The 22,711-nt window shown below is 38.0% G+C and overlaps 2 protein-coding genes across 2 annotated transcripts in view; one reads left to right on the plus strand and one right to left on the minus strand.

Moving 5' to 3' along the window:
• The window catches only part of cenpp (centromere protein P), a 120,470-nt gene that overhangs the window by 93,232 nt on the left and 4,527 nt on the right, over positions 1–22,711 (minus strand). Inside the window, exon 6 of the mRNA XM_080891095.1 lies at positions 13,661–13,757. Within this exon, the coding sequence (XP_080747221.1) occupies positions 13,661–13,757 (97 nt within the window). The remainder of the gene's footprint in view (positions 1–13,660; positions 13,758–22,711) is intronic.
• On the plus strand, positions 1,957–11,872 carry ogna (osteoglycin, paralog a). The gene is made up of 6 exons (XM_080891096.1): positions 1,957–2,200; positions 5,009–5,072; positions 6,929–7,093; positions 7,936–8,138; positions 8,529–8,621; positions 9,587–11,872. Exons 1-6 carry the CDS (start codon positions 2,045–2,047, stop codon positions 9,755–9,757), a joined length of 852 nt encoding a protein of 283 aa, XP_080747222.1. The 5' UTR covers positions 1,957–2,044; the 3' UTR covers positions 9,758–11,872.

Genomic DNA, 22,711 nt, shown 5'->3' on the forward strand with positions numbered 1-22,711 from the left:
AGACCTAAATGCAACCAAAAACTATATAAATGAGAAGTCCCAACACAAATCTTACACATCAGAAAGCAGGACTCAAACTAAAACGTTCAAAGAAGAGAAGCATTTGAACAACATTTTCATTCAAGACACCCCAACATCAGGAAGGAAGAAATAAAGAAACCAAATGCTCCTGCTGGAGGGACTGTCCTGGGCTCAGGCTCACCCAGTCACGAGTCCTCAGTTTAACTGATAAAGCGCCTTTGGTCAGCAACAGTAGGACAGTGGTTCTGACAGAACACTTTTTTAACACTTGCACTGCTTTAAAACTTCATAAAATAACATCAAAGGCTAGTATGCTTACCATCTTGAATGATTCTACAATAAGTCAAGTCTATGAAAAACGCACAATGACTTCAAGGGAGATGAAGACATAGTCTGTGCACAGCTGTTTATGCTACATCATATCCAAAGTAAAGAATTGCTTCTCAGATATTACTCCCGTAATTTCACAAACAGGATAACAAATGAAGGTAAAAAAAAAAATCATCATAAAGTGTATCAGTAACATGTTAGACTATGAGCCTCTACAGTAGCTTCAGGCAACTGGAAATGTCACATGTGGAAATGTCACACACAAATGTCATATGGTTTCACTATAAGTATTACAGTTTAAGTTTTAAACAGTGACCGAAACATCAAAAGCCAAAATTGTGGCCCAACTAGGGCATGAAGCGAACCATGAATTTGAATAATCATTACACCCTAACTTATACAAGATTAAAAGTGGGTAAGGTGCCCACAGGACATCCTTAACGGGATCTGACAAGACAGTCCTTAAGTAAACCAATATTTGCTTTTAGGTATTATACAATAATGCTAGAGGGGGAAAAAATTAAATACAAAAAACACTGAGCAGATGCTTAAAGTCCTTTGAGAAGCAAGTCTCTGGGCACTCATTTTGGTAGTTAATTTAAAGAATGACATAAATGACCTTTAATTTCAGTGGTCATGGAGACATAAGGACTGCATGTATAGAATTATCAGTCAAATCTGCCAAAAGCCACTTATAATTTGCTGACTTAATAAGGCTTTAAAAATCTTTTTTTCCACCATTGACGGTTTCCCATCATCATCATCATCATCATCATCATCATCATCATCATCAGCCACAGATTTTAATTCAAGACTGAGTGCCATGACTATCACTTGCAATGGCTGCTTGAATCAAGCAGCATTCTTCCAAAAATTTAATGTGAATCTTAAAGAAGACTGTTACGTCCCTCGGCAGCCCCTAATCATCATTAATTAAAAAAGTAAGTTCTATCTATAGAACTGTGTAGATGATTGTTATGGCTTCATATCAGCAGAGAGCAGATCATTTTTTGTTAATAATTTTAAAATGATGATATAACTAACTAAAAGCAGTTCCAGCCTGAAACATTAGTTACTGAGAGAGCTGTCCAGAAAGAAAACATGAATATTGGTAAATCCCAGCCTATAAGAAGTGCTTACTTGATGGCTGTTAAATGAATTGTCTGACCAACGGCTAAGAGAATAACATAGTAGGAGAAGAAGAAAAACACTGATCCAGCCTAATGAAAGATAGGTTGGTTATTATAAGTCATTACAGAGTGGCTGGGCAGAGACCACAGACATTCCTTCTGACAAAAAACACTCACACTTTGGTTGTCAACTTTCGGTTTTTCTGCTTTCTCTGCATATTTTTTTCCTGTACACACTTAGGGACATTTAGGAGAAAAATGGACACTTTATTCTTTCTCATCATTTTCCATATGTGCCTCATTTTGGTGTGTGCGCTTCTCACTGTACATCCTGTCTGTGTCCAAGTCTGTCTCTCAGCAGATGGATGGTGGGTGGTCAGGAAAGGGTTAAGTGCTGCGCTCTATAAACTCTGCTTTAAGAGTCTGCTGAAAGCTACTGGTTCAGCCTTTAAATAGAGTCATTTGACACATTCAACCAGGGGCTTGTGGCAAAAAGCAGCTGCTGACCCAAACTCAGACTTTAAGGCGAGCTGGTGTGTCTGCATCACACTGTTTTGGACAGCATGAAGACGCTCTTTTTCACCTGTATGCTGGTGCCATGGCTGGTGGCAGCCTCAGCCAGGACTTTCGACCACGACTCACAGCTGATACCAGGATCTCTAGCTGGCAGTCAACTGAATGGATACTTCAGTGACTATTTAAAATCAAGGAGGGCTAGGGTGAGAACTTTATTATTTGTATTATTATTTCTTTGGGATGGATTTATGGGATTATATCTACTATTTTTGGTGTTTTCTTTTATTTTTCTAGCCTTTTTTTAATTTGTTAAAGTTTTGTCATTTTTTTTAATCAAGATATTAAAAAGTTTGTTTTGACAGCATTAACTTAGAAGATCATTTTTTACATTTGTCACAGTGTTAAATAATGACAAAAGGTGGTTATTTTGACACACCAAAGATAAATAATTCCAATAATGACCAGGCATGCATATTGAGGTAAATCAAAGGCACAAGGATAATATTCTTATTCTTAATGAATAAGAGGCATAGTTTCAAGACTGCAGTGAAACCAGACAAAACCAGAAAACTTTATTGAGAGCAGGTTGGAAAAATGAAAAAGCAATTTGAGCAATGCTTTACAAAGAGGGAGAAAGAAGGTTTGCTTAATAGCTGGGCACATTCAAAATCAATTAATTCTACTACATTACACAAGCAATAATTAATCCACTTCATGGTTTAGTTGATAATCCACTTTCTGCTACTTGGTAATGGCAGCATCTGTTAGCACTTCATTTCACTGTCCTCCTCTTCTAACAGATAATCCATTAAGCTCACAGCTCCAACACACATACACAACCCATTTCTGTGGAGTCTTACCAAAACACAACCCTGGGTCGACCACATTAACCCTGTTCTAACCACACTAACCCCCTTAAGAAATATTTGGATGGAATAAAACCAAAATCTGGTCTGATTTCTCCTTCAGAAAACACTTGAAGAAAGAGAAAAACCCACAAACAATCCACAGGGAGAGAGAGAGTGAGACAAATGTGGAGTGTGACAACACAATACAGCTATGGAACCATAACTTCAGTTTGAATACCAGCTGCTTTTCATTTTTCAGTGACAGACCTTATACCTATTGGTGCTGCTACAATTAGCTATTTACCAAAAGGTTATTATGTTAACTTTTTAATCCACAATGTGCAAAGCTCTTCTTTCTTTCAACTGGCTCGAGACCAGGTCAGTTGGTTTAGGGACTCAGCAGTAGGAACAGAGCCCGTATTTTGCTCAAGGTTATTCAATAATGATGCTATTTGTTTATGAGTTATGTACCAGTATTCTAGTTTCCTTCTCTAATGCTTAATGTTTGCAAACATGCTTTTTTGAGGCACCTTCGTCTTCACTCAGCTAGAAGAATGAAATATAACTCAAACTAAAAACGGTCAGCCATGTCACAAGTTCTTTTGTTGTATAACTAGATGAAGAAAGCTAGCATATTTTTTTTTCTTTGCAGTAACCTCCAGCAGCATATTGCTTTGTTCCATCACCTTATAAGACACTTTCAAACAATCACACAGCAAATGGCCAAAGACCTTTTGAATTATTCCAGATTTGTGGTTTTCCAATTGCCTTTTATGTTTATGTTAAATTAGGGTAGGTCCACTGCCTCAAATCTCAAAACATACCTAGACTTTTTTTAACGCTAAAAACTAACATATCGTTTCTTCATCTGCGTAGCCATATGGGTCCATATAACTTAAATTTGAGTTTTGTGCTTTATAGGTACTGTATAGTTCTCCATCTTCGGTCGTGTTCTTAGTATAAGCATGCTCACATAGAAAATCTCCAAAAATCCAAAAAGAGGAGTTTCTTCATTTTGAAAACCTCACATAATTTTTTTCTATCATGGGATTTGTCCAATATGTGGTTTCCATGCACCATGAAATGCCCTTAAGAATGCACAAAACCCACCTACCTAATTCTCTTTAGTTTTCAAGTTGCAGCACTACAATATTACCCAGGTTTCAGTTCACAAACCCTGGTTGGTCACTATCTCAGTCACTGGGAGTACTTCAGAAGACAAGTTCTGACCATATATGAACAGTATCATACATCAGAGCCAGCAACTTCGGACAATAAATTCCCCACATTCCCACAAACAGACTGGAATTACTATAGCTTTTTTCTTGTCTTACTGACAGCTCAAAGTTCTCTACACTACAACTTACATTTACCCATATACGCATACAGCGCTTTATTCTAAGCACTTCATGTGTCTTACATCCACAGGCAGTTTACCCCATTTAACCTTACATGTAAATGTCTGGACTGAGAGTAGCCAGATTACCTGAAGGAGACCTACAAAGGCAAAAGGAGAACACAATATCCACATTCCTGTTGGCCTCAGCTAACTATGGTGTTGAACTGTGTCCATAAGAAAAGATTCATTCTTATATCTGGAGGATTAAATACATTTCAATGAATATTAACGTTAGCTCGCGACTTTGTTCCAGTTTTGAGTTTTGGCCCACTGTGTATTTGAGTTTGACACCCCTGCTGTAGACCATGATAACTGGCCTGAGTTGAAAAATTCTGGCTTCTGGTTCCTTGATCTACAGTGTTGCAGTGTTACTAAACCCTCAAAGAGCTGTAAATGAAACTAGACATACTGGTTCATCTTCTTACTTGCACTTTTTGCAATATGAACCTACCAAAACAGGCAGCTGTAATGTTTACAGTCTCATTATGTCAAAGTTAAGTACACAGCGACCCTGTATAACTAACAGCTGATGAAAAGCTCAGGCTCATGAATCTCTTATAGCTAGCTGCTGCAAGTTGAGCCAAGCACAAGGCAATGCATATACTTTTACAGTGTTGTATAACATTTATTTGGTTCCTACCTCAAATTTGATATACTGTAATATTTAAGCATTTTTCCAAACTGACCTAACCCTAGCAGTGTTGATGTTTTGCTCTAGCCAATGATCTGGCCGTTATATGAACAGGCCATGTTTTCTCCTGCAGAGGGCGCTGCCTCCTGCTGATGAACCTGATGACAACCCAATTACAGCAGAAGCAGATGCCGCTGGTAAGAGAAAGACCTACTCTACCTGCATCTAATGTCACACACAAGAAAATGCATCTCAGATTTGATCTTTCTTAGACCTTCATAGTATTGTTAAAGTCGACGAACAATGAACATTCCTTGGACCAAGATTACGAACTACACCAAGAGTATGAACCAGATCAAGGTCCTTTTGTCTGGGTTAACATTCAAGCTTTCGCCTTTGGTTGTTTGAAATCACGAGCACATGCTGGCAAGGAACTCCATAATGCTGAGGTGGATAACAATACCTTGATGCAATTCATAGTGTTCATAACAATAAATCCTTTGAGTATCTCAAACAGCTTAGGTTTTTGTAAGGGTTTAATACCTATTAAGTTGGGTATACACTGTGAGATTTTGGAATGTGAAAGAACACAAAAGAATTAAAACAGTATCTTTGGCCTTGGCTCCAAAACAGCAGTCCTATTGTGCATAGTAAGAGAAGTTCAAAGTTGTCCATCTAACCTGAAAGGACACCTGAAACAAAATTTAAACACCACTCACATTGTGAGATGAATATCCTAAATTTCTGACACTGCTTCATATTTACACTTGTGGGAAAACAAAACTAAACTAAATATAAAACTAAATGCCTTAACAGATTATTGCTGCTTACTTGTGTTTACCAAGGACTGACATTGAAAAGAGACTTTAGTGACTACAATAAACTACGCTAAATACTACTACTACTACTTGTACTACTAAAGACTACTGATGGAAACTGTATAGCCCAGATAAACTTATTTGTAATGTACATTTAAAAATAAAGGTTAAATAAAGGCCTTTACCGTGGAACTGAAGATACAAAAAAAAAGATATTATCTCTCTCTCTCTCTCATATATATATATATATATGTGTGTGTGTAAGAGAGAGAGAGAGAGAGTGCTGGGGCACTGTATTTTCTGTGCTTGTATGGGTTTCATTTGAGTGCTCTGGTTTCCTCCACAAGCCAAAGACATACTTCTTAAGTTATAATTGCTTGTTCTTAATAATTCTTTACGTTGTTTGTGTCACAACAGTCAGATATTTAAATGTCTGACCTCCATGGGGTAAACATCTGTTAATCTAATAGTCCTAGTGTAAATTTATGGTAGTCTGTCTCTATGTATTGCCCCTGTGATCAACTGCCCAGGGTGTACCCTGCCTCTTGCCTTCTCCTGAGACATACTCCAGTGCCCATACTTGGACAAATGGTTAAGACAAAGGATGAAGATTTTGTTGATAAAGTAGGATTTGAAATTTTGGGGGTCCTGGGAGAGGAGATTTAAAAGATCCCATCACGCACTCTCTCTCTCTTATATATGTATATGTATATATTAGAGAGAGAGAGAGAGAGAGAGAGAGAGAGAGAGAGAGAGAGATAGAGAGAGATAGAGAGAGAGAGAGAGAGAGAGATAGAGAGATAGAGAGATAGAGAGATAGATAGATAGATAGATAGATAGATAGATAGATAGATAGATAGATAGATAGATAGATAGATAGATAGATAGATAGATAGATAGATAGATAGATAGATAGATAGATAGATAGATCAGTGCTGTGTTTTGAACACAGCAAGGAAGAATTTACTACCTTGCCTCATAAACAGAGTTACTGGTTAAAGTAGAAAAAAGAAATTAAGACATTATAGACTACACAAGTAAAAAATATATGGTTTGACAGAATTGTTTGGGTTCTGAAACTGAAAAGGTTTGGACGTTTTTTGTCTTAGGTAAAAACAATACCATTAAAATTGATCACTTAGTTGCAAAAAAAGCAATTACTTATGGCTTAAATGTAGTAAGGCCATATGGACTTTGAAGGCGCCTTGGTTTTTATGGATGCCTTTGTGTTGCAGACCTTCCCACCTGTCTGCTGTGTGTGTGTCTGACTGGCTCGGTGTACTGTGAGGAGGTCAGTCCAGACATGACCTCCATTCCCACACTACCTAAAGAAACAGCCTATCTGTATGCACGCTTCAACAAAATAAGAAAGATCAAAAACAAAGACTTTGCTCAAATTGGTAAGTCTTAACATGGTTACTCCAGAGTTTGTTGATTAATCCATCTGTTCAAAACTCAAGTTTCTGCTTAACATTCAGCAATTAAAAAAAATATATATATTTATTTGTTTTTTTAATGGGACGTAGTCAGTTGTTGGACACAGATTCACAACAGGATATTATGTTAAGTGCTGGGGCACTGTATTTTCTGTGCTTGTATGGGTTTCATTTGAGTGCTCTGGTTTCCCCCACAAGCCAAAGACATACTTCTTAAGTTATAATTGCTTGTTCTTAATAATTCTTTACGTTGTTTGTGTCACAACAGTCAGATATTTAAATGTCTGACCTCCATGGGGTAAACATCTGTTAATCTAATAGTCCTAGTGTAAATTTATGGTAGTCTGTCTCTATGTATTGCCCCTGTGATCAACTGCCCAGGGTGTACCCTGCCTCTTGCCTTCTCCTGAGACATACTCCAGTGCCCATACTTGGACAAATGGTTAAGACAAAGGATGAAGATTTTGTTGATAAGAGTAGGATTTGAAATTTTGGGGGTCCTGGGAGAGGAGATTTAAAAGATCCCATCACCCACCAGTAGGAAAAATTATTAATCTAGTGCAAAAATTTCAACCTTGTAAGTCAGAGTTTGCATATCTTGCCCTTTGCAGCACAGATATCTTCTTCATTGTAAACAGTCAACTATTATCTATACTAACCAAGGGACATGATAAGTCATTATTTGTACTGTATGACTTAGCTTTTAGTCATATGTATCAACTGCATGTTCACTTTTCTGTAATTGATGAAAGTAGCACAACTTCTTTGTTTCTTTTTTTTTTTTTTAAACCCTCACCTATCAACAGTGACTTTAAAGAGGATCGACCTGACAGGGAATTTGATCTCCGAGATTGAAGATGGAGCCTTCTCCAAGCTAACCCTCCTGGAGGAATTGTCTCTGGCTGAGAATCAGCTGGTCAAACTTCCTGCACTCCCTGCCAAACTCACATCTTTCAATGCCAACTACAACAAACTCAAAACCAAAGGAGTGAAGGCTAATGCTTTCAAGGTACATCATGACCTCTACGAACAAACAACCAACTCTGGTGACTGATTTGGAGATAAAAAATCTAAAAAGTTTTACTAAAACATACAAACTGACAATGAGCCATGTCAACTGTCCTTAGCAGTGATCGCAAATATTTTACATGCTCCTGAAAGGGTAAATAATCTTGTTAACCACCTAATTGTATAAATGCTCCAAGATACTATACTTTCCAGGTGAGATGAATATCAATGCTTGAATTTCTCAAAATGTTACCAGAGAATTATGACAAGGTATTATCTTTATATACAGTACACCATCAATTCAACACAGTGTTAGTACAACTAACTACTAAAGTTGATGTGTCTTGGCAGTCCAACTTTCTTTCTCCAAATCTTTTTTTGTTTCCAACAGAAACTCACCAAGCTGGTTAACCTGTACCTGTCCGACAACATGCTGGAGGCTGTTCCATACATCCCAGAGAGTGTTCGGATCTTACATCTTCAGGTTTCTATGTTTTATTAACATTGTATATAAAAATACATTGATTTTGGTCACCAGTGACATCATCAAATTGGTACACAACTTGTGTTCTAGAGTAGGGTTTGATAAACTTCTCCATAGGGGCCTACTGTACTGAGTTCCACAGTAAAAACGCATACTGTGTGGCCCAAATGCAACAGCACTACTGCCAAATGGATTAAAGGAATGGTGCAGTTCCAGCATTTGCTAGTATGCACGAGGCTCCATGCAGATGCATGCCAACCAATTTTTCGTGCCCACTCAGGAACATCTGCCAAGATGCACACAATGCACTTGCTATGCATGTGTGTAAATTTCAAAGAGCTATGAAAGGAAAGACTGTCTGTGGTGTCTGCAGCTGTTTGTGTCCATGCCTACAACTGAGCATGGGTTTGCTTAGAGACACTGCTGGGAAGTTAATTCCCTGTCTACCATCATGAAAAGACTGAATGTGTGCTATTTCAGCAGGAGAGCTTTGTTGCCTGTCATAACTTGTGACCATTAAGTACATGAATATCAGCCTTTATGTTTTTTAATATGTGTAAAAAGAGCTTATTTGCCTTTCATCCACACACACTCGGTGACTCAAAAGCTTTGGAATGAACTCGTCTCTGCAACCCCAGTTATATTAGACACAAATTTAAAGTCAGACTAGAATGCCCTCCTTCTGTTTTCTCTCATTCTGAGATGATGACAGATCAATGTGGTCACCCCTACATTCACATCCAGACTGATCTCTGTTGCAAGTACTGGTCATATGTAAGAATGCCAAAATTAAAGTACAGCATGACTTTATTAGTTACTTTTGGGAATCACTCTACCCATTGTTGATTTCCAAGATCCATATCCGTTGGTACAACCCTTTTCTAGATTAAATTTAAAACCTGTAATTTTTATTAAAAGTGAGGTGTAAAAAAAGACTCTACCAATATTATTTTATTTTCTTCCAGAACAACAACATCACTGAGGTCAATGTGGACACCTTCTGCAGGTCCAATGACACCTATTACCTACGACCAAGTCTTAATGAGGTCCGCCTTGATGGCAACCCAGTGGTGCTGTCAAAATACCCCGACAACTTCACCTGTATGAAAGTACTGCCTGTTGGAAAGTACCGTTGAGGAGACTGAAATTTAACTGTACTCCCTTTGTTGCTGATGGAAGTTTTCCCACAACAAAGAGCTGGGAGACACCATGGTATTTTGGATTTGTGGAGCTGGTCCCACAGATGTCAACGTTTTTACTTCGGCAAACCTACAATCAGCATGTATCAGGTCAAAATCAAACCTCTGACTGGACTGAAGGTGTTCATTAACTCACCTAAAGGCCTTTTACTGACTGGTGGGCAGTAAAGGAAATTTCATCAGTGTAATTAATCTCAATATGCTTCAAACAACCAGTTTGTCTAACCACATTTAAAATTAGTGTTTCTACCTGTAATCAAAATAACAGAGTCAAAGCCGGCTGTCATGTATACTTGGCTTAATCCCTTATGTCTTTAAAATAACTGTAATGTGGTGTATTACCCTTGGTGCACTGAAACATTTTACACCTGCACACGCATAACCATTGAAGTGGCAGTATTTGTTAGATTGTTGCAATTTCAAAGGCTTAAATCCCACAAGGACTTTCCTGGTAGCCTTAAAGCACCCTTTTCACAGGTAATAAAATGCTACTACAACTACTATAATCCTATAAATGAGTGCAGCAGTTTTAACAGTTCTACACTGACAGTCCAAGTTGTTGTTTCATTTTGACCTGCTGATTTACTACATGGATGAACCAATCTTAACAACAACAAAAAAAATCCCAAAACAAACAAAACTACTTGTGACCTTGAAACAACAGAAACACCTGCTGTCACAAACGAAGAGGCTTTCTTGCAGCCCAATGTCTTCAAATTGTTAGTAGACTGTATCTAATTGTGAGCAGTAAGAAAATGTATTTATATTTCAAGTTATTTACTGTAAGCATCTTCATTTTTGCTGTTTTTGCTCATCTAAACAACTGACTTTTAACGCAAAATCTGACATTTCAAAGTTTTACCTAAAATTAGCAACAAAATGCTACATCAAAAACAATAGATCTAAATGAATGGACCCAAGGCAGATTTTTCAGATTTACCTCTGAGTAAAGGGCACTCAATATATGACTGAAGTGCAGTTTAATTGATGCATTAGTGATTATAATAATGTTTTATTTTTAAAGTTTCACATTCAGTTTCTTCACAATTAAATTGTCACAGCTGAATGAAAATTGTGGTACAAAAAGTATATTTAGACATTTTTAGTAAAGCCAAATCGAAACATTCTTGTGCTGATAACTGACATAATTCATGCTGTCTGGTCTGTATGTTTAAGCTAGGACTCTGGCACGTTCCTGTATGGGAAGATCCATATTTATCACAAACTGACTCTTCATGCAACCCTGTTTTGATCCATGTGTTTTCTAGTGAGCTGTTCCTATCTTTACTTGTCTTTAAGAAAGTCATTACTTGACATTTTAGAGTCCTGACAACAGGAGGGAAGAAGCAGGATTGAAGTAATTTTAGTTATACAAAAGGAATACTTGATATCTGCATGCTGATCTATATCTAGTAGATCTATATCTTCAATAGAACATTGTCACATGTCCAAAAAAAAAAAAAACAACAACCCAACAACAACAACAACAAAAATATCCTAACTGGCCACAAATCTGTGATCATTGTTAACATTCCTCTTTACGTTAACTGTATGTAGCTTTAAGATATATATTTTTTCTTTGCTGATTAAAAACTACATTTCTTGAAATACAAGAATATTGTGTAAATACGTTAACTAAGTGAAAAGTGTGTTTTGTTCTGCTATTGTGTGGATTAATTGCACTTTTCATTATTCCATTAGACTTAAGTATTTTGTGACTTACCTTTGTTTTCTTAATTTATAGACTCCAGCAGAAATGAACTGGGGAACAATGTATCTATGAATTATAGTAATGTGAAAGTTACTCCTCTTGCTTCTATAGTGTCTTACGTTTGTTCCCAACTCTTCCCTACCATTAATTAAAATTAATTTAGAGATTATTACTGATGTGAATAAGATAGTGGTGTACAGGAATATGTTACATGGCTATGTTTGAAGATATTCTAATAAAGTTCAACTTTTTTTTAATATAATGTGTTTGAAATCAATATTAGAGTAAGCTTCACTTAAAAGCACTTTAGGTGGTTAGTTAGACTAGAAATTTACTGTAGAAATGCCAGTTAATTTTGAAAAATAATATTGTTTTCAATATATAAATTATATATTACAACAACATGAATGATGTTATGTAAGGGGTTTTAGAGGTGTCGTATATAAAGTGGTTTTGGTTTGGAACTTGAGTTTTTACTTGTTGATATCACTGCTAAAAGGGACAAACACGTTTCATTTTTTTGGTGAGAATTTCATGTCAAAAGAATATATAAGGAATATATTTCTATATTTACTTAGAAAATTCACAACCATGTTAAATATGTATTTTGCCCACTCTAACGGTGTTTTCAAGCTGCTGACAGCTACTATGTGTCCATTACACATTTATTACAATAGTAAAGTGAATAGTAGAAGATACTGATAATAGTGAACGACAATCAGTCCTTTTGTGACAGCTGCAACGATGGCACAACCATCAACGTCAATCAGTGTTCACAGTGAGTTGACTACAAATACAAAGAACTGTGGATGAAGAAAACACCAGGGGTAAGTAACAATGTTGTGTTCGAGGCAAGTAACAGCTTGTACATTAGACAAGTGTGCATGCTCCAGCTAATGATAGTAAGTTCTTGGTCATAATAAAGTACTGGAAAGACAGAAGTCGATTTTTACTTCAAACCACTAGCACAATAAACACAAACAGCAAAACAAAAATTGCTGAACTCAGCATGTGGATATTGGTTTATGCATGTGTGGAGAAATTTCCAACTACCTATCCACAATACCGAAAACCCAGTTAGCACTGAAATTGTATGTTGCTAATTATACCTGTTGTTGTGTACGACAGAAACTGCCTTGTTAATGCTATCCAGAAAAAACTTTAGGATTCTTGTGCAGAGATGTATGTCAGCTCCTCTGCTTCTGTATTTTTATATGTTTATTCCTCCAAGTACATGTTTTGTCTGTGTGTGTCATAAAAGCGTGGAATACATAACAGCAAAACAGTTATGGCGGGAAATTTGTTTTTCCATACAAGACCTGAAAAAATGCAAGTAAAGCAAAATAAGAGTTTGGAACACATAGACCAGTATGGAAAATGTGGGTTAATCCTCCTTCAGCTCAGCCAACTTGGCAGAACTTTGCATTCTCCAAGTAAACAGGAGAATAGGTTCCACATTGCTTGTGCAGCTTGATGTACTATTTGATATTTCATTGCTACCTCTTCAACAAAGTCCCACCCTAATATCTCATATTATCATGCTCGCACCACTTCACACCTACTGCATTAACCCATGGTATTCTACGCTTTTCATTCCTCTTCAATTGTCTATCTCTGCAGTGTCACTTTTTGGAGGTGTTGTATTTTCACTATTTACACTTTATAAAAAAATATTCTCTGAAAATCAGATAACAGAAAAAAAACAACTCACATAGAATAAAAAGGATGACCCATAATGATGAATCATCAACAGGAACATTTTTCCACCTATATCGATTCACCTAGGTATCCACATAGCCATTCTTTGTACATTCACCAAGTTTAACCTTAAGACATATGTCTCCATTAAATTTCTCTCACATTTAACCAAACCGCTCTTTAACTAGATAATCTATGTGCACTTCTTCACAATACCACTAGATGTCTACATGATCTCTCTGTATTTATTACCGACTACAATGGCCTACTTAGCCTGCTCAAAAGCAGAGGAGGATGCCTACTGGCAATATGTATGGGTCTGATTAGCTACTCTTAGCTCATGACGTACAGATCAGGTGGTTAAATTTGTTAGGTTTGTGAGGGCGAGTTTGCCGGACCATCCATTTTGGTGCATGTGTGTTTTCACTTACTTGGAATTGTTGGAAAGTTCTGCTTCGGTCATCACATCTGTCTGAAAAAGTTCTTAAGGTCCTGAAGAATAGCAGAAGATCCCTGCTCTCCTCTACCCTGAAATTACATTGCACAGATCACTAAAGCAGTTTATTTAAGCCCCCCACCAAGTAGCCAAATGGCTCCAGCCCATGCCACATGAGTTTAACATTCATAGTTTGATTCCAAACAGGGACCTTGTGCACCTCTCTCCTTTTGATTTTTGTATGCCAATTCGCCCTTACTGGGCCAACAAAGGCAGAATGCAAAAATCATTAAGAACACTTTTTTAAGCTATCACAATCCTCAACAGTATCCTGGAAATACTGATTCAAAGTGTGCATGCATGTTAGTGTGCTATTGTTTGAGAGTTTGCACTTAAAACACAGTACAAGCTTGATGGTATGGTTATTGCTTTGACAGGAATTTGGTCATAAACCAGGATAGTCACTCCATACAAATTTATTTTATGTAAGAGTAAATATCCTCCAGCAGCCTACAGATGGCTGGTTGTGGTGGTGGAGGAAAGCGGTTGCAGTGATGTCAAAGGGGGAGCAGGAAAATTTTGTAGCTTATTTAGAGTGTAAGGTTGGTTTGTTTGGTTGATGGTATGAGGAGAATGAGGCAAGTTACAACAATTGGAAATCATTACTGCCATTACAGGGAGTGCAGAATTATTAGGCAAGTTGTATTTTTGAGGAATAATTTTATTATTGAACAACAACCGTGTTCTCAATGAACCCCATAAACTCATTAATATCAAAGCTGAATGTTTTTGGAAGTAGTTTTTAGTTTGTTTTTAGTTTTAGCTATTTTAGGGGGATATCTGTGTGTGCAGGTGACTATTACTGTGCATAATTATTAGGCAACTTAACAAAAAACAAATATATACCCATTTCAATTATTTATTTTTACCAGCGACACCAATATAACATCTCCACATTCACAAATATACATTTCTGACATTCAAAAACAAAACAAAAACAAATCAGCGACCAATATAGCCACCTTTCTTTGCAAGGACACTCAAAAGCCTGCCATCCATGGATTCTGTCAGTGTTTTGATCTGTTCACCATCAACATTGCGTGCAGCAGCAACCACAGCCTCCCAGACACTGTTCAGAGAGGTGTACTGTTTTCCCTCCTTGTAAATCTCACATTTGATGATGGACCACAGGTTCTCAATGGGGTTCAGATCAGGTGAACAAGGAGGCCATGTCATTAGTTTTTCTTCTTTTATACCCTTTCTTGCCAGCCACGCTGTGGAGTACTTGGACGCGTGTGATGGAGCATTGTCCTGCATGAAAATCATGTTTTTCTTGAAGGATGCAGACTTCTTCCTGTACCACTGCTTGAAGAAGGTGTCTTCCAGAAACTGGCAGTAGGACTGGGAGTTGAGCTTGACTCCATCCTCAACCCGAAAAGGCCCCACAAGCTCATCTTTGATGATACCAGCCCAAACCAGTACTCCACCTCCACCTTGCTGGCGTCTGAGTCGGACTGGAGCTCTCTGCCCTTTACCAATCCAGCCACGGGCCCATCCATCTGGCCCATCAAGACTCACTCTCATTTCATCAGTCCATAAAACCTTAGAAAAATCAGTCTTGAGACATTTCTTGGCCCAGTCTTGACGTTTCAGCTTGTGTGTCTTGTTCAGTGGTGGTCGTCTTTCAGCCTTTCTTACCTTGGCCATGTCTCTGAGTATTGCACACCTTGTGCTTTTGGGCACTCCAGTGATGTTGCAGCTCTGAAATATGGTCAAACTGGTGGCAAGTGGCATCTTGGCAGCTGCACGCTTGACTTTTCTCAGTTCATGGGCAGTTATTTTGCGCCTTGGTTTTTCCACACGCTTCTTGCGACCCTGTTGACTATTTTGACTGAAACGCTTGATTGTTCGATGATCACGCTTCAGAAGCTTTGCAATTTTGAGACTGCTGCATCCCTCTGCAAGATATCTCACTATTTTTGACTTTTCTGAGCCTGTCAAGTCCTTTTGACCCATTTTGCCAAAGGAAAGGAAGTTGCCTAATAATTATGCACACCTGATATAGGGTGTTGATGTCATTAGACCACACCCCTTCTCATTACAGAGTTGCACAGCACCTAATATGCTTAATTGGTAGTAGGCTTTCGAGCCTATACAGCTTGGAGTAAGACAACATGCATGAAGAAGATGATGTGGACAAAATACTCATTTGCCTAATAATTCACACTGAACACTGGTGCTCCACAGGGGTGTGTACTGAGCCCTCTCCTATACTCACTCTACACCTACGACTGCACAGCCACTAACAACTCCAACATCATTGTGAAGTTTGCGGACGACACTACAGTGGTGGGTCTTATCACCAATGGTGATGAGACGGCCTACAGGGAGGAGGTCAGCGCCCTGACCAACTGGTGTCAAGACAACCATCTCACACTCAACGTCGCAAAGACAAAGGAGTTGATAGTGGACTTCCGGAGGTGCAGAGAAGTACACACCCCCATCACCATCAACGGCGTTGCTGTGGAGAGAGTGAGCAGCTTCCGGTTCCTTGGTGTACATCTGGCTGAGGATCTTACGTGGTCAGTACACACAAACAAAACAGTGAAGAAGGCGCAGCAGCGCCTCTTCTTTCTCAGGAGACTGAAAAGATTTGGCATGAGCCCTCGCATCCTCAGGACCTTCTGGTTGTGTTTACTGACCTCGAAACGATTTTATGTGGTACACGGTGCTCGAAAACCAGTTGAATGATTTAGTACGACTTTGCTAAGCTACGGAGCTGCACCGCTTGATGGATTGTCGGAGCATTACGGCTATCGTAGGCAGGAGCCTCGCGGAGTGATACGTACTGTGCCTCAACATAATATTACTGTATTGTGTGTGTATAACCTCTTTTTAAGTTTTGTGGATATTATATATGGTTATGCTGAGGATATGTCGGCCAATTTCCACTGGAAATGCCTTTTGGTTAAACTGTGAGCAAGGAATTTGCATTTGCACTGTTACATTTTTATAATACTTTAATGCACATAAAAGCTGCTTGTTTAAGTGAAAATACATTGATGTTTTTTGTTTGGTTTTTTTGCACTAATAAAGTTGTGGAGTTGTAAAGTGTTTTGTCTAGTGTCAATTATATCGTCAGTTATATCGTTATCGCAAATTTTCTAATGTATATCGTGATAAATATTTTGGGTCATATCGCCCTGCTCTAGACACCATATTGACCTGAATAAAATCGACAAAATATACAATTATAAGTTCAGATATTGCTGGAGAGTTTGCAAGTTTTATTTGCAGACTTCAAGTTGTTACCATTTGTTTTGAGCCTGTTTATGTCAAAGTTAATCAGCAGTAAAATTGTTTTATGAGGCCGGTTCAGCCTGTAGCAGATTGTAAAGGCTCAGGTAAGACATTCTCCTGCCATGAAATACATTCATAACACCAAACATTTCCCTCTAAATATATCACCTAACTAATTGGGAAACCTCTTAAAAGCCCTGAGAATATGCTTTTTCAACAAGATAAACCTTTAAACAAATAAGGGAGTCCTGACAGATCCATTTAAATGACTGTTGTCAAATTATTATAACTTATATAGGTAAAAACAGGTTTTAGAAAGCTGTCTTGGTGATTAATCTTAATTGTAATTTAAATATACTTATACAAGAAATATATTGTCTAAAGAGGTAGTTTGCAAAAAAAATGCCTACTTCTATATAATGTGTTGTATGTCATAACAGAAATGGCAAAAAAAAGTATTTGTTTTGGTCTGTCTGAGTGAAACTGGGACATTCAGTTAAAGGATTTCCAGAGTTTTCCATGGGGGCCCGGGGCTAGACGGCAGCCGGGTTAAATTTCCAGATGATGTTATTCCACACAGACCTGATGGAAACATGGCAGCACCCTGCCATATAATGGAGGAGGACCAGAAAGACAGAGAGAGGAAGAGAGAGGGAGAATGGGACCAATGCCTAGTTTGACTGATTTAGTCCTACTGCTTCTGAAGAATCTATAAAATATTCTGTGTACACTGGTAGTAAATCCAATCAGCTTGCTATCAAGTAAGATCTGGAAGGAAAAAACAAAAAACAAACCATACTGGGAGGATATGGTTGGGGTCATCACCGATGATGACTTGGATTTACAGGATTAATGCAAAGTTCTCCAAATTACTGGATGCATTTTGTACAAAAAGATGCACACGTGACATAACAGTTGCTGCACCTTTAAAGCAACAGCTGTTGAAAAAACAAATCTGTCTTTGAGAGGCAAATCTGATGAATATCTCCTGCTCCTATAATGACCTCAACACAGTGTGCACAATTTCCTGACACAATCAGTCTGACAAGTTAAACTGCACTTCAGACAGCACTGACAGCCTGACGGTGTTTCCCCCACTGGAGGCTAGAAGTCAAAAACAGTTCATAAATAAGCTGGCCTGGATCTCCACACGACAAACATCCATAAAAGAGTCTGTCTGATGTAATCTTCTTTAAATCCAGTCCTTTAAATCTATCCCATACTGCAGAACACCAACAGTGTTTCACATCAGTTACCCCCGAAAACAAAGAAACCTCTCGGTTTTGAAGACGCCAAGATATTACATAGCAAATTTATTTAAACTTGACTTAAAAGCCTGAAACAGTTGTATTGTAACCTGCTGTACAGCTGCCAACACATAACCTCACCTGCCTGAAAGTTGCTCTCAATACAGATACAAAATGACTCATTATTAGCTAATAATGACAATCCGCAGCATCTTTCTCACCTTCAGCACTTTTTACAGCCTTGAGTAACTGCAGAGATTCTGTATATCACTGTGAATACTATCAAAACATGGGTGGCCACAGAGAAGTGCTGTGCTACTTTTAATACTAACAGAGTTAAGAGATCACTTCACTGAGCCAGTGGGACAAATGTGAAAACAATATATGTGCGCTGATTTAATACAATGAACAAAGGTCCTACTGTCAGTATTTATCTTCAACAGTTCAGACCACATTGACTTTACAAAGATTATCCATCTGATTTGGAGACACACACACACACACACACACACACACACACACACACACACACACACACACACACACACACACACACACACACACACACACACACACACACACACACACACACACACACACAGAGAGAGAGAGTTTCTGACAAGGCACCAGTGTCTTGAATCATTATCTCAAGTATTTTTCCATCTGTTGTTTGCCAAATTCTTCAGACTGGGCCACACAATCCAGATGTGGTCTGGCCTCAGATATCAGACTTCTGCTCTTTGCTGCTGATTCACTGACAGACCAGGCGCTTTCTGGCAGATTGCGGTCATAGGGACAGAAAATGCACCTGGGTATATAAAGACCACGTTTAGTCTATAATCCACAAACAAAGAGAACATCAGTTTGATTTTACAGCAGAAAACTGCTTGTCTGCACAGCAAAATACTATAATATACAGTCATGTGAGAAAATGAGGACACCCTTTGAAAGCCTGTATACTTAAAATATATTTGGAGATGTGGATATTTAATATCAATTTTAATGATACTGAGGGATCCAAATAATATAACTAAACAATTAAAAAATAAGAAAAGCCTTTCTAAAACCTTATGTGAAATGTAATTTTAAAAGAATGCAATTTCTGGTGAGGAATAAATTAGGACACCCCCACTTATTATCCCACTTAAAATGGTTAAAATCACACACACAGGTGTATCTTGTCAGGTGCACATGATCAGTACATCATTAACCAGGATTTTAAAGGAGCCTTGCCCTATTTAGTTTGGTGTGCTCCTGACTGTTGAAGTGAACGCCATGGTGAGATATAAAGAGCTGTCTGATGCCCTCAGAAAGAAGACTGTGGCTGCTTATGAGTCTGGTAAGGGATTTAAAAAGATCTCAAAAGAATTCGACATCAGCCATTCCACCACCATCAATTGTTTACAAGTGGAGGACATTCGAAACAACTGCCACCATGCTCAGGTCTGGTCGTCCAAGCAAATTCTCCCCAAGAGCAGATCACAAGATGCTCAAAGAAGTCATCCAAAATCCTAAAATGTCATCATGGGAACTACAGCAGGCTCTGGCTACTGTCGATGTGAAAGTGCATCACCCTACTATCAGAAAAACACAAGTTTGACTTTCATGGGAGGTGTGCAAGGAGGAAACCTTGGCTCTCTAAGAGAAACATTAAGGCCAGACTGAAGTTTGCCAGAGCGAACGTAGACAAAGACCATGACTTCTGGAATAATGTTCTTTGAACAGATGAGTCTAAAATTGAATTATTTGGACACCAGAACAGTAGACATCCATAGTCCTGGAATGGCCAAGTCAAAGCCCTGATCTTAATCCTATTGAGATGCTGTGGGGTGACTTGAAACGGGCTGTACATGCAAGAAAACCCTCAAACATCACACAGCTGAGAGAATTCTGTGTTGAGGAGTGGGGCAAACTTTCTTCTGATTGATGTCAGAGACTGGTAAAAGGCTACAAAAGGCGTCTCGCTGAAGTTATATCAGCCAAAGGGGGCAACACTAGTTATTAGGGGGTAGGGTTTCCTAACCTTTTCCTCCATTAAAATGCACCACTTTGGTGCACGCAACAATAATCTAGTTCACTCAGAGCACAGCAGGAGATTCAATGGAATTAAAAAAGAAATGAAGAAATAGAAATAAATTAGTATTTGTGGGAATGTACTTATCCAGCACAAAACACATTTACTGTTGGATTTATGAAATGTGTGCACCAGCCTATTTGTTCTTACCAACTTGTGTATAAATTAATATCTGCATACCCGTTTCCTTCAAGATGAAGTAGAGAAAGTGGTGGAATTGGTTTAAATCACAAGGTTAAAAACTACCTTGTGACTACATTTACGATTTTGTTTTGCTTACATGCAATTATATTTTTTATTTATTTGATTGCAATTCTGTACATATGGTGGCTTATGGTGTTTAGGAAAACAATCAATAATCTAAGAAATAATAAGATATAATAATAAAAATATTTAATATTACTATTAGTAGTACTTTTTAAAAAAAATTATATTGATTGTATATTGTATATTGTACTCATTTTAAAGACTTGTGGCCATCATTTGTGGTAAATGGCAATCGGACTGGTTCTATAACACTTTTCTACTCTTTTTCTACTTTACTGTGTACTTAAAGCACTTTATATACCACGTCTCATTCACCCACACAACATTCACACTCTGATGAATGCATGGGAAGCAATTCTGAGTTCTGTATCTTGCTTAAGGGCACTTTGGTATTTGCAGACTGAAACAGTGAGATATTTGAACCACAACCACCTGCCTGGCCACAAAAACCCTCTAAATTTGTTTGAGTGTTAGAGTACGAACAAATTCAGGCATGAACATACTAATAAATCCTGATTTGTTCATGCGCTTGATTTACGCACAAATATGTGCGTAGGCACTGTTAATAACTTGTCATTTACTTACTAGCTATAGTTTTTAAAGAAACATGCACTTCTCTTGTTAAACACACAAGCAAAACCAAAAGTTTCACTAGACCATGGTGTTAAACCTTTTCCACAGTCCATATTAGCTTCTCTTCACTGGCCTACTGTTAAATCCTGAACTTAAATTCTGCATGATCAAGCCCTGTCATATATTAACAGTATTAGATTATTCCAAAAAAGCACTTAGCTTCAGACTACAGGTTTACTTGTGGTTCCTAGAGTTTCTAAAAGTAGACTGGGAGGCAGAGCTATCAGGTCCATTTCCTGTGGAACCAGCTCCCAGTTTGGATTTGAGAGAGACACTATGTATACTTTTAAGATTAGGTTAAAACTTTCTTTTATGATAAAGATTACAGTAAGGGTTAGACCAGATAACCCAAGACCATCTCTTAGTTATGTTGCAATAGATTTTGGTTGCTGGGTGCTTCCAATGATGCACTGAGTATTTCTTCTTCACTCAACAATTTTCTTTCCATGTGTTTAATCATCACTATTGCATTTAGAGGTTTAAACCAGCATTAGTAATGATTAAACTCTGACTCTCTCCCTCGGCTCTCTTTTCTTTCCCCTCATGGCAGATGGATGGCCCTCCCTGAGCCCGGTTCTGCTGGACGTTTCTTCCTGTTAAAAGGTTTCTCCTTTACCATCAGGGAAGCACTTGGTGACAGTGGGATTCTTAGGGTGTTCCCTCTAATATTGTTGGGTCTTTACCCTACAATATAAACCTGAACTTCTCAGCTGGTAGAAGACAATAAGGGTGGAACATTACTTAAAGACAAGAAGAAACCTTATTAAAGGTTAAATGGGGATTCTAGACAGAAATATAATTTGCAACCCAGTGGGTTTGATAGCAATTAACATTTTTTTCTTGCTGTGTAAAAAGCACCTGCTGGGGAAAAACAGTGACTAAAGCTCCAAGCATCACTGAGTAAACCTATAATAAGACCAGATTCAGCTCAGATACATTGGACAGTCACAGCAGGAAAAGAGTGGGTGTAATTAATATTATAGATGGCTCTGCTCCATTTACAGGTGTTTGTGCCAGTATGCAACACACCTAGAAGGAATCCAGCCTTTATAAATGTAATGAGTAACACCTGTGCTGTTTGTCTTTGGAAAGGCTTGCCATTTGTGAGACCAAGAATGAGTAAGTGTGAGTGAGAAGGTTCGGCCTGAAGAGAGATATTTGCTGTGTGACAATTTCATCTACTTTAAAAAGCACTTCAGTTAAATTATACAGGCAGCTTCATTCTGACAGGGATAACAACCAATATTAAACATGTGGAGCTGGACCAGACAGACAGACAGAGTGTAAATAAATGAGAAACTGACCACAGTAATTGGCCAAAGGTATGCAGGTTAAGGAACATGTGTATTTGTCTATTTAGACCTAATTTTTCATCCATTACATTACTTTTTCTGTCACTTTCTATGTGACCAACCAGGTGGAACACTATAAATGTCTTTAAGAAATGTCTGTCCAAAAACATGCCACTTACTCAATATTTAAATGATTCTTCATGTTTTGCTCTTCCTGAAGTGAACAGCTCTGC

This window comes from Rhamphochromis sp. 'chilingali' (assembly GCF_963969265.1).
Source record: "Rhamphochromis sp. 'chilingali' genome assembly, chromosome: 9".
Taxonomy (NCBI): domain Eukaryota; kingdom Metazoa; phylum Chordata; class Actinopteri; order Cichliformes; family Cichlidae; genus Rhamphochromis; species Rhamphochromis sp. 'chilingali'.